Source organism: Rhinolophus sinicus, chromosome 12 (assembly GCF_057876585.1).
Source record: "Rhinolophus sinicus isolate RSI-liver-muscle chromosome 12, RSI-T2T, whole genome shotgun sequence".
Classification (NCBI taxonomy): Eukaryota; Metazoa; Chordata; class Mammalia; order Chiroptera; family Rhinolophidae; genus Rhinolophus; species Rhinolophus sinicus.
The window spans coordinates 19,712,456-19,728,492 of record NC_142512.1 but is presented as its reverse complement, the minus strand read 5'-3'; the positions used below and the strand labels follow the sequence as shown (position 1 = coordinate 19,728,492).

The 16,037-nt window shown below is 55.4% G+C and overlaps 1 protein-coding gene across 8 annotated transcripts in view; it reads left to right on the top strand.

Annotated features, from left to right (window-relative positions):
* The window catches only part of ABR (ABR activator of RhoGEF and GTPase), a 173,598-nt gene that overhangs the window by 138,690 nt on the left and 18,871 nt on the right, over positions 1 to 16,037 (top strand). Inside the window, exon 1 of one of the 8 annotated variants that reach the window (XM_019739468.3) lies at positions 12,799 to 13,215. The exons of the other annotated variants lie outside the window; for them this stretch is intronic. Coding sequence (XP_019595027.1) covers positions 13,054 to 13,215 — 162 coding nt within the window. The 5' untranslated portion in view covers positions 12,799 to 13,053. Of the gene's footprint in view, positions 1 to 12,798; positions 13,216 to 16,037 lie in introns of those variants that run through there. 8 annotated transcript variants of the gene reach the window in all.

The window sequence follows — 16,037 nt, the reverse complement described above, 5'->3', positions numbered from 1 at the left end:
GTGGCCTGAAGGAAAGGCCGGGGGAAGTAGGTCCCTTCCATTTACCCCTCCGCCTTCTTTTGAAGCCCCTCCTGGCTCAGCCCCTCCAGAGACAGCAAGGGACCCCATTTCCTAAGCTGCAGGCGTTTGCTCCAGGATGAGTTTCTCTCTCTGGGTTTGCTTGATGTGGCAGTGGGTGCAGGGAATCTGGAGCACCAGCCTGGGGGGCGGACAGACAAATGGCAATGCTGACTACCAACATGTGTGCCTGGCTTTTGTGCTCTTCAAGGCCCATTCCCAACGTTACCTCGTGACCCTTGCAACAGCTCTGCAAGGAAAATTGTATCCTCCCCATTTTACAGATGAGGACACTGAGGCCCAGGTGCCCCTGCTGACAGTGCACAGGAAAGGCCCTGCTGTTTCTGTGCTGTGTTCCTGTGAACCAGGCCTTCACCAGGGAATCTCCCAGCCTGGGTGAAGGGCACTGGGATGGCTAGTGGCCTGGAGGACGAGCCGGGCTGATGTTCCACCCAGGGTACTGCTTTATGGCATAAGGTGCGCCTCAGGCTTCCTCTGTCTGGAGTGCTCTTACCTCTGGGGGAGGTAAATATCCAGGGGACATATTTGCCAGGTGCACCTGGAGGGAAGCATGTATGGAAAAGAAGCATGGCGGGGAGTTACTGTGTATCTGCAGTGTGCCCCCCACAGGCTGGCTGCCCCGAGGGGCGGAGGGGCCTGGCCTCAAGAAATCGACGGCTACATTGGAAGACAAGTATATCAGGATATGCCAAGCCACTAGAGAACAAGGCAAGATGGCAGGCTCGATGGTGATGATTACATCCGAGAGCTGACTGAGAGCGTGCTCTCGCGGGATCTTCAGAATACCCTATGGGGTAGGAAAGTTATCACAGTTTTAAAGATCAGAACGCTGAGGCATAAAGGATTAAGTTCCCTGTCCAAGACCAGGTAGCCAGGGGGCAGGACCGCCAGGCCCGGAAGCAGGCTGCAATCCGAGCCCATGCCTTGCCCTCTCCAGGTGCTTTCCTGGGTCCCACCATCCTGTAAGGAGTAAGATGGAAACTTGTGTCCAGGAGTTCAAAGAAGGAAAGAGCCTCGTGGGCTGGAGTTAGGGAGGCTTCCAGGAGGAGGTGGAGCGAGAGGGATTTGAGAGCACTGGGTTTTTTAAATTCCAAAAGCGATGTTTATATTAGAGAAAATGGCAAAAATAGTAGAGAGACTTGAAATGTAATCACCAACTATCCCTACTCCCACACCTGTGAAACAGCCATTTTATTTGTGCGTTTTCCCTTCCTCAGGTATGCACATTTTTATATAGTTTTTATCACTGTGTTTTTGGTATTTTTTCTATTTTCATAAACCCCCCTTTATTCTAGGATTGTATATAGTCTTTGTAATTACCTTTTTGTATTACGTTATTAAAAGTACTTCATAGATTTATAAAAGTCATTTTCTATAATGGTCAGCACAGCATATGAGTGACCATTTTGAGGCTCTGTTATTCTAGCAAGCTGGCAGGCTCTGGGTCAGCAGAAAAGAGAGGAGGTGGGGCATTCCGGGGGAAGGGCCTCAGGAAGGAGAGCGGGGAGGCAGGAATGTGCAGGAGTGTTCCAGGAAATAAGGAGCCCACCGGCCCTGAGCAGGAGGGGTTGTAAGCAAAAAAGTAAGAGGGAGAGTGAAGGAATGAATTAAAGAAGGGGATTTGTAGGGATTTAGGCCAGAAGGGATCCTAGAGGGCACTTAATTCAATCTTGTTTTGGAGGGAGAAGAAAACAGACCAGAAAGGGTGAGTGACATGGCCACAGTCACACAGCTCATTAGTGGTTGAGCACAGGCTCCAAATTCAGGGACTCGATCCCAGGTTGGTCATGCTTGGTCAGCTGCTGGACAAATGAGTGAATAAAGATGCTCATAGATGGGGCAGGGGCAGCCTCGGGTGTCAGTCCGTGACTCCCAGGGGTCTGTCCTTTGTTGCTGCAAATTTAGTGGAAGATCCCACCAGCTTGGTGCATTTCTCCTCTTCTAGGCTCAGGAGTTCTCCCTTTCTTCCCCAGGCCTAAGGGGCCAGTACCTTCAAATTCTGCATCCAGGCCACCCCACTGCCCACCTCTTCCTTGCTGCCCCTCGAACAGCTCAGCCAGGAGGCCCCCTCTTCTTCTGCTTTGGCTCCCTGGTCCCAGGGGACTCCTGTGTGTTTATCTCAGTCTATTTCCAACCACTGCTGCTCCAGGCTCCAGATGTGCTGTGCCCAACTGGGACCCACCCGCTGGCTGATTAGCATATTCCCAGGGTCTAGCCCTTGTTGGCTGGCTGGGCCAGAGAGGAGAGCTTTCCCCGAGGACCCCACAGCTCAGTTCCTGCCACTGACTCCAGACTAGAAAAAGGTCTGAGACCTCGGAACTACCTAAGTTGGAAGAGCCCCTCTGGGCTCCTGCTCCCTCTTCCCCAGCTCAGCCACAACCCTGGGGATGGCCCCCCACCCTTGGTTCTATTCCCCCTGTGGTGGAAGGCAGTTTCACTTTCCTATGAGCCTGCCAGGCATAGCCCTCCCTGGACGTGGGACTGCTCACGACCCTGGGGCAGGAGGAGGCAGGGTTCCGGGCCCAGATGGAAGCCCACGTTATCCCAACCCTGGGGTGGTAGCACCCCCCCATCCCAGTTGCAAAGGTCAGGCCTAATGGGAGGCCTCGCCCTCTGTCCTCGTCTTTTCTGGAAGCTTGGTGTCCTAAGTCTGACGGGGGAAAAAGGATAATTTCTTTGACATTCTTGATCTGGGTGCTTGGAAGCTTGAAGGGGTCAGAGCTATTAGAAGGAGGTCATGAAGACCATCCCCCTGCCTTCAGGACTGGGAGTGTTCACAGAGCCCAGATTGGTAAATCTGACACTATCTAGACCCTCTTTCTTTTAAAATAATTTTTAGGTGTACAATTCAGTGGCATTAAGTATTGTTATATGACCATCACCACCATCCACCTCCAGAACTTTTTCATTTTCCCCAACTGAAACTTCATACCATTAAACAGTAACTCGCCATCCCCTCCCCCCAGCCCCTGGCAACCACCATTCTACTTCTGTCTCTGTGAACTTGACTCCTGTGGGAACCTCATAAGTGGAATCATACAATATTTGTCCTTTTGTGACTGGCTTATTTCATGTCTCAAGGTTCATCCATATAGCGTGTATCAGAATTTCCTTTTAGGGCTGAATAACATTACATACATATATACCATATTTTGTACATCCATTCATCCATCCGTGGCCATTTGGAGTGTTTATATCTTAGACTGCTTACGTTTAAATGAGGAAAAGAGCCTGGTCTCTGAAGATGGAGATTTTTATGGCCTCCTTCTCTAGACCCTGGGGTTCCCTTCCCCCAATTGCTCAGCCCTCTATAGCTGTAACAGAGCAGGGCCTCATAACCCCAGAGCACCACTGGTCACCATTAGCTTCTAGTTGAAGAAAACAGTTGCACCCCTGCCTTCTCCCCCAGGTTAGGCATCCCTGACTCCTTGACTCTTCTTTCCTCAGCTCTCTCGCTTGCCTTCCCCTCAGTCAGCAGTTTAAATTGTTGAGTGTGGAGCCCAGTTACCCTGATGCTGTGGGAAGAACACTGGGCTGAGGGTCGGAAGACCTTGTCCCAGGTCCTTTGACCTCTGGGGACCTCAGTTTCTTCATCTATTAAATGGGGAAAATTATTCCCACTCTGCCTTCATCAGCAGCTTGTTGTGAGGCTGAAAGGATGGAATGTACCTGAAGGAGCTGGTCAGAGCTGTGACGTACACATCCATGCTTTCACTCATTTATCATCCTTTTCTGTTTACTGAGCATGTGGTGGTAGCCACTGTGCTGTGAGTCCTCATCGTGTGGTAATGAAAACGAGAATTCTGATCATTCGGCCAATGTTGAAGTGGCTTTGAGACCAAACAGCGCTGGGGTTCAGAGTCAAGCTTTCTCCCTTCATTAGTTGAGAAAACAGGATAGGTTACTTTACCTCTCTGAGCCTCAGTTTCCTCACCTGTAAAATGGGCTCTAATGACAACTGAATGTGAAAGTCCGCGAAGCCCGTGGCACAGGGCGTGGCACAGACTCAGTGCTCGTTTAATGATGACGGCCTTTTGACCAAGCTGGCAGGTCCAGGTACACTGTCCTATGCCTTCCTGCAGGCATTCTGGGTGCAGCTTGTCAAACAGCCCCACCCCCACCCCCCACGCAAAGGCTGTCACCTGCGAGCGACCCCTGTGTTTGGGCCTTTGGCTGGCTGAGGTCACATCTGTTTTCTTAAGGAAATGGAGTCAAACCCAGCTTTGATGTCGGACGGACATGAGGTTGGGCAAGGAGGCCAAGGTTGGGCCCTCACTGCCTGCCTGCCCAAGGTTTTCCTGCCGTGACCCCCAGGCGGAGCAGCTCCAGGCTTGTCCCCCTTGGAGTAGTTCTTAGCTTGTAGGAGTGTGGTCAGGCCCAGAGCACAAAGTGAGTAAGGAGCCAGGAACAAGGGGCCATTGTCAGCTGGGAGCTGCTTCTGGTTTCAATTACTCTGCAGAGTGAGGAGATTCAGAGTGAGTGAGCGTGGGTCAGGAGCTTGCTAGGGCAGGAGTCAATGGCTCCCCCATTCCGGGTCCCTCCCTCTGGGCCCTGAAGGGTGTGTTGGCCCCGTCTGAGGGTCAAGCATGCCAGCTTTATTTTCCTGGGATCCCGAGCTCTGGGGCATTGGTGTGGCCAGAACTGGTCTCCTTCACAGCTGGTACCAGGAGGTACCTGGGTCCTTCCCTGGGTGGGATGCCAGGCAGGCATGAATGTGGCTCCTTGATGCCTTCTCCCATGCGTCCTTCAGGCCACACCAAGCTCAGCTGGACCCCTGACCCCTGGAAGTGGCCTGGTTTTGACTAGGATGGTGGGGGCAGCTGTGAGAAAGCCTTAGCCTGTGGGGCTGGCCAGAGAGCTTTTTCCCTTTCATTCTGCTGCCCCAGCCCCTAACCCCCAGCCTGGCACCACAGTGGCCATGATGGGTGTGGCTTTCCAGGCTCTCGATGGAGCCCTCCCCTGCCCCAGCCTAGGCCAGATGTGCATGGCCAGGGGGAGCCGCCATCTGCCTGTAGAGTTTGTGTTTTATATCCCTGCTGTTCTCAGAGCAGGCGCATGTGGCTGCCATCACTGTGCCAGCCCAGAGGCCCACGGGGAAGGGGGGCTTGAGCACCAGAAGAGTTCTGCTCCCTGTCTCAGACACTGCCTCCTCCCAAGGTCCCTGGTGACTGGAGCCATTGTCCTGCCCTGGTCCCGCCCACCCCAGCTGTTTCAGACCATTTGTTCTCCAGCACCCCACCTGCTGTCACTCTTCAAGGCAGGTCTGGAAGCCTCCCGTATACTTGGATCCAGGCAGCAGGATGGGGAATCCTGAGAGAGAGCCCCGCTGCTGTCCAAAGCCTTTCCCAAACTGTAGCACAGCCTCTCCCTTCTCGTCCCTGCTCAGCTGCCCCCTCTCCCAGGTGTTCCTGATTTGGGGAGCCTGGACTCAACCCAGTGGATTCTGGAGACAGGAAGCATTCAATAGGAAACAGATGGAGACTCGAGGCTGCTTTTCTCCCTCCTGCCCCATTTGGGAATGTCACCTTGGCAGGCAGGATTGGTGCCCACTCCCCACCCACCTCTGCGGGGTGGGCGACAAGCAGAGAAGGTGATCCAGAGAGGACCTCGGGAAATGATTTTTTCAGGCCCTGGGAACAGACTCTCAGCAAACCACCCAAGAGCAGAGCCGTCCTTTCAGCTCTGGGACTGGGGGCTTCCTTGACTCAGAGTCAGATGACCCGGGTTCGCTTGTAGCTCCCCCACTTCCTAGCAAGGTGGTCTTAGGTGAGCTCTCCAGGTGCCTCTTCTGGAGCCCGTGTGAGTATTAAATGAGCCCACAGCGGTCGCAGTACCTCGCACCCAGCACGCTCTCAGTATGGCTGACTTCCTGCAGGCAGAGTCCTCCTCGAAATCCAAAAATCTGGTCCCTAGAGTTGTCCCACTTGTGATTTTTTTTTTACCCCCAAAACCTTTGAGAAAAAGAATTAGAGGAATTGCTCAGGACCTACCTGAGTGAGGGCTGAGGCTGGACGTGAATGCCGTTAGGGGCACTTTAGGTGGGTTCTGCCAACTCCTCACGGTGGGGGCTGCAGAGCCCGCCACGGCCCCTCACTGCTGGCCCAGCCTTTGCCACTGAGGGATATGGGCAGTGATGGCACTCAGTGAGGGTCTGACCCCAGGTACAGCCTGCTCCCACCTGGGTACAGTCTGATGATACCCTTGGAAGTAAGAGCTGACCTACTCTGGCTTTGGGGCCAAGGTGTCCCAGAAAACACCAGTGTGACTGACTTGATGAGATAAGTGTCATCCCATTATAAGGCCCCGGAGGGGAACTCACACCAGCAAAGCAGAGGCCCAGAGTCTTCCCAAAGCAGAAAGCGAAGAAGAGATAAAACATGAGTTTCAGATCCAAGACTCTCACCAGAAGTTTCCTTTAAAAAGCCCCTCATCTCCCTGGCCTCCACATCTACTCCACCCTGAGGGAGAGCAAGGGCCAATGGCCATGGTCAAGAGAAGCAGCAGTTCTCATGAGAACTGTCCATTGGACATGCTTGGAGCCCATCCCCTTGAAAGGAAGGTCAGGCCTTCTGATTCTGCCTGCAGAGTTTGGGGATTACTGGGAGGGACGTGAAGTGCCCTGAAGGCAAGGGTGATGGACAGAGGACACGTGAGCAGGTAGAGTTCCATATCCCCACTTAGGCCAGGGGCCTCTGCTTCTGCTTGTGCTTTTATCTGATTGGGGAGCAGGGAGACTTTTGCATAAGAGTTCATTTGGAAAGAAAGGTGGGGCGTGTCCCCGGCTTAAAAAAAAAAAAATTGATGACTATTTGTCTGGTCCAAGCTCCTGATTTGATAGATGTGGTAGCTGAGCTGAGAGAGAAAAAGCGGCTGCTGAGTCCACAGTGACCAGACAGGACTCGTGCCCAGGTTCCCTGGCTCTCAGGAGCTTCCTGCTGTTCACTTGGAGCTCAGAGTTGACGGGGAAAGAGTTAATAGTAGAGAAAGAGAGAAAAGCATGGAGGCTCAGTGGACCCTGACCTTTGAAACCCTCCTGCCTGAGAGTATATCTTCAGCACGTGGCCTGGGATGTCCCCTGGGGGCTCTGTCCACTGGCTGTGCTCCGGGACCCTGGCCACACCTGTCCTCCCTGGAGGAGGAGCAGCGGGAGCAGGCAAGGCGGTCTGAGCGTTGTTCCGGCCACGCGTTACGTCCATGCGTCAAGTAGGGAAGGAATGGATGGACATGGGGTGGGCGTGCTCTGCCCGCTCCGTCCCTGGGTGGGTGTTTTAGATAAGCCAGACATTCCCAAAGGCTCAAGTGGGTTTTCCGTCCTTTTCCATGACCAATATGCCGAGAGAATCACTTGGGGCTGCCAGGGATGCACCGTCAGGGCAGTTATTCTGCAGTGGACAAGCTCCGGGGCTATTTCAGCCTCTCCAGCCCACCTAGAGCTGCCAAGCACCCTCAAGACACCAGCCTGGGGGTGCCAGGCAGAGTGGAGAGTGAGGCTGTGTGGGGAGCAGCGCGTGCTCTGTGCTGTCCCATGAATGGGCCTCGGGAGATGAGAGGGTCACAGTACACCTTGGGCAGGCTAGGTCCGGGCTGTGCAGCAAGGAGCTTTTCATTCTAGCTGCCACCTGTCCTAATCCTGTGCCCACGTTAAAACTTGATCCAACCCCAGAACCTGCTCCCCACCCCTACCCTGGGTGTCCATCTAAAGTCACCAATAGCCACTTATCTACAGAGTCGCGGGGCCAGAGCTTAGAGAGGAGCCTACGCACAGCTGTTTAGCAGGCAGGGCCCAGACCCTGGGGAGTTCTGGGCTGAGCTGCCTGAGAGAGCCCCTGGTCACTGACAATTACCTCCTCGGAGAGGGGCAGGTCAGTGGTGGGGTGGCCGACTTAGGTTGTGACCTGTCCAAGGTCCTCCCTGCCTGGCGTGGGGCGGGTATCTATTTGATGATGAATGGATGGATGAGTCAATGAGAGAAATGTAGCTTCTAAGCTCAGCTCTGCCATTGGCCGCTTACTCACTTTGAGCAAAGTGAATCTGTCCCTGGGCCTAATGCAGGCCTCACGCCTAGAAGATATTCAGAAAGGATGGATGGATAGAAAGAAAGAAAAACGTATAAACAGGTCTCACTTTCTCATTCTGTGAAGAGCGCTGCCCTTCCCGTGGCAGGTTTTGGTTAGGACAGGTGCAGAGCAAGGTGAGAACGCACATTAGCAATGCAGGGACCACAGAGCCATTCATCTTAAGGGGACTCTCCCATCCCCATTTCTCACAGTTCCCCTGGGATGTGCCACCTTCCCCACCACCTCGCACACCCTCCATATGGGCCCGGCCACGCCCTGCACGTCCCTCTCTTTCCTGGACTCCTGAGCCTGTCTGAGCAGGAACCACTGCTGGCTCCCTTTCTGCTGCCCTCCCGGCCTCAGGCCCCACTTCACTCGCCACCACCATGTGCCTCCCAGCCCTTCTCCCTCGGGGCCTGCTCCATGCTGTTCTCAGGGGCTGAGAAGGAACGTCCTTGGCGGACCCCAACCACTCCCTCCCGGTTCTCATGCGCAGTACGATCCCAGGCTCCCCTAGGCTCCCAGCTCCAGCACCTGGACTCTCTGGGTGGCCAGTTGGGGCTCTCCCCTCTCCCCTTACTCCCAGACTGTCTTCTCTGGGGTACCTGTGGCTTTGGTCTAGCTGGCTGCTCAGAAACACCCCTTCCCGGCTAAGTGTCATTTGGCTGAGGACATGGACAGGGAGTCAGGGTTCTAATCTAGGCTGGGGGGTGGGAAAGATGAAAGTCGTTTCAGTGGAGAAAAGGAGGTCACTCCAGGGAAGTGGCAGCAGCATCCGTCCCAAACTTCTGAGAAAGAGCCTTCCGCCTCCCGTTCACAGGATGGAGGGTTTGCCTGGAAGCTGTCCCCACCCCCAGCTGTCACCCAGGCAGCACTGGTGGCAATTCCTGCCTTTCCCGCCCACACATCTCAGGCTGCGCATGTTCCCGGTTGACCTTTTTTTTCCTTCTGTGAGGCCACTTCAGCCTGATTTTGCCTCAGTCACAGCTATACTGGGTGGCGGTCCTGGCCACCCCAGGTATATGCCCCAGAGTCTTGCCCTACACCTCCCGGGGACAGCCCCTCTCATTCCTCTGGCAGAGAGCCTCGGGGTGCAGGGGGATGAGAGAGGACTGGACGGTCTACTAGGAATGTTGTTAATTCCAAAGGCAGTGACATCTGTGCGTGTGGGCCTTACCGCCCAGGCTCTGTTTATCCAGACAGGGGCCCCTTGCATGTCCTCAGAGGCGGGTTCTGCCAGGTGTGGCTGGATGGAAAGGGTGGACAGAGGGGGGGAGGGGGATGTGGTCACTTCCTGAGTGGCCAGCACAACCTGAGACTAGACCATCCAGCCAAGATGAGGAAGAGTCCATGGTGGACTAGAGGGATCAGAATTCAGACTGCTGCTTTTGAGGAACTTGCTAGAAACATGTGTCTTGCACAAACTCCCCGCAACCTCTGCTCCTAGATCATTGATTCCAGAAAGGATTGCATTAGGCTTGGGGAAGAGAAGGCAAATCTGTGCTGTCCCCAGAGACAGCCTCCAGCCCACGGGGAGGAAGGGAAAGATGATCAACTCAAGGGAAGAGCCTCCCAACGGCTACCCGTCTGCTAAGGTGCTTATGTCACCATGGAGACTGGTTGGCTATCTTTCATCCAATCAGAGCAGGCTTTACCCAGACAAGTGTTGAGCCTGGGGTTCCTAAGACAGACAAGCATCGAGCTTTGGGAACAGGATCTTTTCTGTCCCCCTTTTCCCACACACCTGCAGATGGGGGGCAAGCACATCTTGTACACCAGTCCCCTAAACTGCATCCTGGGAAATGTGACCCAGATAGAGGGAAGAGGCCTTAGAAAGCCAGCAAAGGGCTGCTTCTGAAGTTAACCAGCCGGTGGTGCCAAGCACTGAATGTATGTCTGCAGCGGGTGAACGTGGTTTGCAATTACAATGGCACCTTTCCGCCAGCCAGTTACACAACCAGCAAGTGCACATTAGCTGAGGGACGCAGAGCAAAGCTGGGCTGGATGCCCTTTTTCACAGCTCTTTGGGCTCATGCCACCCGCCCCCTCCAGGAAGCCTTTCCTGATTCCCTCTGGATAGTCATTTTCCCTCGACTTTCATGGCTGTGCTGTTCTTAGGGCATAGGACCGGATTTCTTGAGGGCAAAGTGAGGGCGAAGGCAATGCTTTGCCCATCTTAGGAGGACACAGGGTCGGTGCACAGTTGATACCATGTTTCCCCGAAAATAAGACCTAACCGGAAAATAAGCCCTAGCATGATTTTTCAGGATGACATCCCCTGAACATAAGCCCTAATGCATCTTTTGGAGCAAAAATTAATATAAGACCTGGTCATATTTTCGGGGAAACATGGTGTGTGCCAAATGCAGGAACATCTGACTGTCTCTTGTTAAGAGGTATTTAAGACCATGTCTTCTCTCCTCTCTTGGGCTGTCAGCTTTGTCAGGCATAGGCTTTTGCTTCTTCTTTGTGACTGCTCAGCTTCTGCCCAGAGCTGGGCACACAGGCCCTCAGTCAGGGTCTCTGGAATGAAATGAATGGGATGAAGAAACGAGGATTGCAGGACTGAGCAAAGCCTTTCTGGAGGAAACGGGTTTTGTGGCAGCTGGTGAAGAAGCGTCCTGGCCCCTAACAGGACTGGAGAGACTCTCTTCCGAGGTGGCACCCAGGTGCCCTGGGAGAGGCAGGTGAGGGATGGGTTAAGAAGGGTGGCTCAGGTCTCAGGTAGGCAAGGGACACAGGGGTGACCCTGCTCTGTGGCTCTCTTCCCGTCCCCCTCGGGGTGCTGGGAAAGCTGTGTGGCTCAGCTGCCATTCAGTTGCAGTGGCTTCGGTCAGTTTAGCTCAGATACCAGGAGGCTGTGTGTCCTCTCTGTGTGGAATGTGGCACCCTGGAGGAGATGGGGCGGGCCTGGGCCCCTGCGGGGACACCCAGAGCCCAACGGGGCCCAGGACCCCACCTGCACCAGCCACGCTGAAGGCAGTGCAGGACCAGCTCACACCAGGTAGATAGCACAGCCGTGAGGGAATAGGCTTTGTAGTCAGCCAGACTCGTGTTCATGGCCCGGCCCAGCCTGGCCTTGGGCATACTGCTCTACTTCTCAGTGTCCTCACTTTCCTCAAATGGGAAATGGGAATGCCAGGACTGACTTCATAAGGTTGGGGGAGCATTAAGTGAGTTGATCCACGTGTGGGTTTAGCATGGTGCCCGTTGCATAACAAACTCTCAGTAAAGGGCAGTTTTTATTATGATCAGGTCTTGGCTCTCAGCAGTGACGTCGCCTCTTTCTCAAAAAGTACCCCAAGACCTGTTTACTGGTTGAAACCCAGCAGGAGCATTCCAGAGGCCAAGGGCAGGTCCTGTACCCTGACCCACCTGCCATGGAGTCAACCAAGGAATGTCCTGACTCAGCTCTTTTGCCTGAATCCAAAGGACCAGCCACACTTCAGCGAGGCCCAGCTGTTGTGAGCATAGGTGCTTTGGAGACCTGGCATTCCCCAGCTGCAGCTGCATGGCCCCCGGCGAGGACGTCACCTCCCTGAGCCCCAATCCTCACAATTCTAAAATGGGAACACTAATGCCAAAGTCACAAAAAGTTGTGAGGCTCAAATGCAATCGGATATTTCTTTGAAAGCCCTTTGCCTGGGACCCAGCTCATGACTGGCGCTATGAAAATATTGCTTTCTTTCCTAATCTGTGCCTAGCTCTGCATGATATGACATCCTGGGCGCCTCTGCGTTTGCGTACCCTAAATATTTGGGGTTCAGGCCTTTCTCTCTTCTCCGAAAAACTTGTATTGGAAGTTTTTCCAATACTCCAATTTGTATTGTTACCTTGCAAAATGAATCACTTCTTGCTCTTTGGTTAGAACGTTCACCAACTTGAGGGTCAAGGAGAAGTTTGTACTTTTCTAGCTCCCAAGGCATCCAGCACAAAGTAGCTGATTGCCAGGGGTGTTCTCTGCCCCTGGCAGCACAAGCCTTTTTTGGGTTTTTCTGACATGATTAAAAGTGGCCATGTGAGGAGTACTTCTTCCTGGGCGCCTATGACCAGTGTCATCCTTGGCTTTTGCTCATGTCCCCAGAGAGGGCCCATAGTATAGTGGCCAATTGCCTCCGGGACCCCTGACACCCAGGAACCTGCCCCACGAGAGACCGCCCTTGTTTTTCAGTCTCCGCAAGGGGAGGTTTGTGAGTGCCGGTTCCTGTCTGTCTGGCCATGTCACCAAGTTGGCGTTGAGGGAGGCGCTTTGGGCAGGAGTTGGGGTAGGGGAAGCAGGACTCCAGGCTGTGCAGGCCCTTTGCCAAGAGGAGGACAGCTGTTGATGACCAAAGCGCAGCTCCTGGCGCTGAGCCCTGGCCCCTGCGCGTCCCCTCTGGCTTCTCCCAAGCTGCCCTCACTCCCGCCCCAGGGAGCAGCCTGGCAGGGAAGGGGTTAACGGGGATCTAGAGGGGAAGGGACTGGATTGTGTTTAGCTGCTTGTCAAACTTTATTTAGTAGCGGCTGGAGGGAGAAAGGCAGGGTGGGTGAGGAGGAGCCCCAGCCTGCCAGGAGTTAAACCCGGAGGTTGGTTTTTTTGGAGGGGGCAGCCTCCTGCGCCTGAGTCACTTCCTTCGGTGGAGGCGGGGACCTCCCCGTGCTGCCTCGGCCGGCCGTCTGTGGCGCACGCACTTGGGACACTGGGACAGCAGAAGAGAGGGCCCGAGGCGCAGGGTTCCTCCAGGCAGTCTTCTGGGAGGAGGGACATAGAAGGGAGGAGAAAGCGGAGGCTCACACCATGCGCTTCCCGGCCGAGCTCCAGTAACCAGCCGGCTGGGGCTGAGCGCTCCGCACGCTCCCTCTCTCTGCTGCTGGCTCCCGCCGAGCCCGTGGTACCTGTGCTGCTCCCGCGTCCCCCGGAGCTGTCGGGGCCGCCGGCATGACCGACGTCCTGCCTCAGCCCGACTGCAGCCTGCCGGCGGTGTGCGAGCCTCTGGAGCGCTGCTGCCTAGATCAGCTGGAGGAGCCTGGGAGCAAGCGGCCCCCCAACACTGGTGCCCGGCTCTGGGGCCGCGTGCGCAGCAAGCTGCTCCGCCAAAAGGTGCTAGAGGGGACTGGAGGGGGCCAGAAGGGTGGACCAGAGGGACTAAGAGGGGGCTGGGGGCTGGGGGGCCGCTTTGCCCCACTCTCCCTGTGGAGCTCCTTTCCCGAGGCTGCCTGACTGCGCAGTCCTGGGACAGAGCTGCGATCTGCATGGAGGTCTGCTCTACCTGGCTGGAATTTGGTGATTAAGGCTGGTCGCTAGCCCTGACAGACCCCCTGGCTGCTTTCTCTGCATCTGTCCCTGTCTCAGAAAAGTGGGGTTGTCTCCTGTGAGAGAGGACTGCCTGGCTTCTTTCTGAGTCTATAGGGGCAGGAATATGAACCGACTATTCAAGGGCTTCTGGGTCTCAGTGGCCCCCACGGTGCTCAGCCCAGACCCGACCCCTTCTATCCAGTAGACATTGCTGGGTGCCTCTTTGCTAAGGGGCACTGGCAGAGGCACTGCAATACCGTTGGCTGTGTGAGGTTTCTTTGTTGGGGTTGTGGCATCATTCCCCACCCGGGAGAAAGGGCAGGGTTGGAAGGAGGCAGAGGTGCTGCTGAGTCTGGGGGCTGTAGCCTGCTTCTTTAGGGACCACCCAGCTGACTGCTGGCCCAGTGCCAGCAAGGCACCAGGCAACTCAATCAGTGTGCCAGGGGTTTCCTGACCCAGCGGGCAGCTCAGACCAAGCTGTGCCAGGGCAGGCTGCCTGTCCTGCTTGTAGCCCCAGAACCTGGGTGGGGATTAAAATCTGAGATAGAAGCTGACTGTCCTGCAGCTGGGCAGGCTGCCTTGGGGTTGGCTTTGGGCCCTGGCATGGGGCATCCAAGGAAGAGCCAGACCCACTGCCTAGTGCACAGTAAGTGCTTGATAACTGTGGACCAAATTAACTGCCCGAGCAAGGTGTCACAGGCCGCCTGTCCTGGCCCGCCAGGGCTGTGCCCATCCTTCAAGGTGGTAATAAGGGAGGCTTTGGCTAGTCTGTGTGGCTGATAGGGTTTTGCAAGCCCTCTTCTGGCTCAGAGGGACACCCTTTGCACAAGTCCTCACTGCCAGCCAACATAGAGGCTCCTGGCACCTGCCAAGAGGAAGAGATCATGGGCCCGCTGGCTCCTGGTCTAATCTCATCCCCTGCCAGTGGCGCACACTTGACCTCCCAGAGGTGACATCAGTCCTCGAAAGTGCTGGGCAGGGCAGCAACTTGAGCTGTCCTGCATTGGTCGCTGTCACCTTCAGCCTCTCTGGGGACCAGGCTAGCAGAACCCTGCTGGCCTCAGCTGCTCCCAGAGCCCCTCTGTGCTGAGGCAGCTGTCTGCGCCCGGCAGCACGGAGCCATCCCCCTTCCCAACCCCTGCTGAGGCCAGCAGACACCAGCTCAAAGCTCCTCATCCATTCCCAAACCTCAAGGTTGGCAAGAAACTGACCCAGCAGGTTCCTGGCCCAGTGCCAGCCGGCCAGAGCCCTTCTGCTTTACCTGCCCCTTTGAGGAGGTGTCTGGCAGGTACGGGGCAACTTTTAAGCCCTAAAATCCCAGACTTGCACTCTTTCCCTGTGTATTTGTGACCGGCAGAATCCAGAAGCCACTTCAGGAATTCTTCAGCCAACTTTGCCTCTGGATGTATCCGGTGGCTCCATGTGTCTTGGTGCTTCTTGAGCCGGAGCGCTGGGCTCTGGCGGTGGCTTGCTCTGCGTGGCAGGTGATTCAGTCTCCTCATCCCTGCCGGGTGACAAAGTATGTCGGTGTCACGGACACAAGGGTCTGCAGCATGGATGAAAGAGGGACGTTCGTTCACCCTGTGGTGTCTGCCTTGCTGTGCCCGCAAGTGGGGCCCACTAACCACGCCCCTTCTTTCCCCAGCTGCATTCACCTATTTTTTTTTTTTGCACTGCAGCAGGCTTCTTGCCAGGAAAGGGGGCTTAGATCAGGCAGCAGCTTAGGTGGGGTGCGGGAATGGAGCCAGGTCCTCCCCAGCCTGGCAGGGGGCAGGGTCGCCTCATAACTTTGCTCTAAGGATTTGATGCCCAAGACACCTGTGGCCCTCCTGTTCCCATTTAACTAAAGATTCATCAAAGGCCAGAGGGTGGGGCGGAGGTGGGTTGTCTCCTCTGGGGACGCTGTGCTGGGGCCAAAGAATCAGTTGAGGTGGAAAAGTCCCAGTGTTCACCTGTAGGGCCGCTGGCCCCGGGAGTCTGCAGGTGCTGGAAGAAGGGAGGCAGGGACCACTCGTGGGCTCTCCTTTGGGTCCCAGAGGAGCGGGGTTGGGGTTGCTCTTGTTCCCAAAGAGAGTTCTGGGGCTGAAGCCTCCTTCTGGCCTCTCGTTTGGCTGTTGGTTTGTTGTGCAAGCGTTTAGCCGAGGAGACACGTGGCATTTGGGTTTGTGGGTTCTGTCAGTGCTCTCGGCATTTTATCCTCGCATTGATACTTTCCTTTGCCTTTTTTCTTCTTCTTCTTTTTTATTTGCTCCAAATCGCACTCAAGGAGACCAGGCTCCGTGCCTGTCCTTCCTCCCATCCTACCTGCTTCTAGAGCCTTAGGTTGCACTTTAGAGGGAAAGGGCCTGAAAGAGGACTCCCAAACCCCACCTCCGGAAGTGTCCAAAGGTTTTAATGGGGTCACTTGTGGGAGCCATAGAGGGCCTAGGAGGGCCCCAGTGTGGCTGAGACAGAAGCCTTTGTCTGGGGGTGGGAAGGGGGGAATCTAGGCCCCACTGTCCCTCCATAGCCAAGGCAAAGAGGTCCCAGCCCAGACCAGGCCAGATGTCACCTGGAGGGGGGAGCCAGGCAGAACTAGCAGGGTCTGGGGGTGTGGGGGAGAGTTGAGCACAGCTCCTGATGGCCTT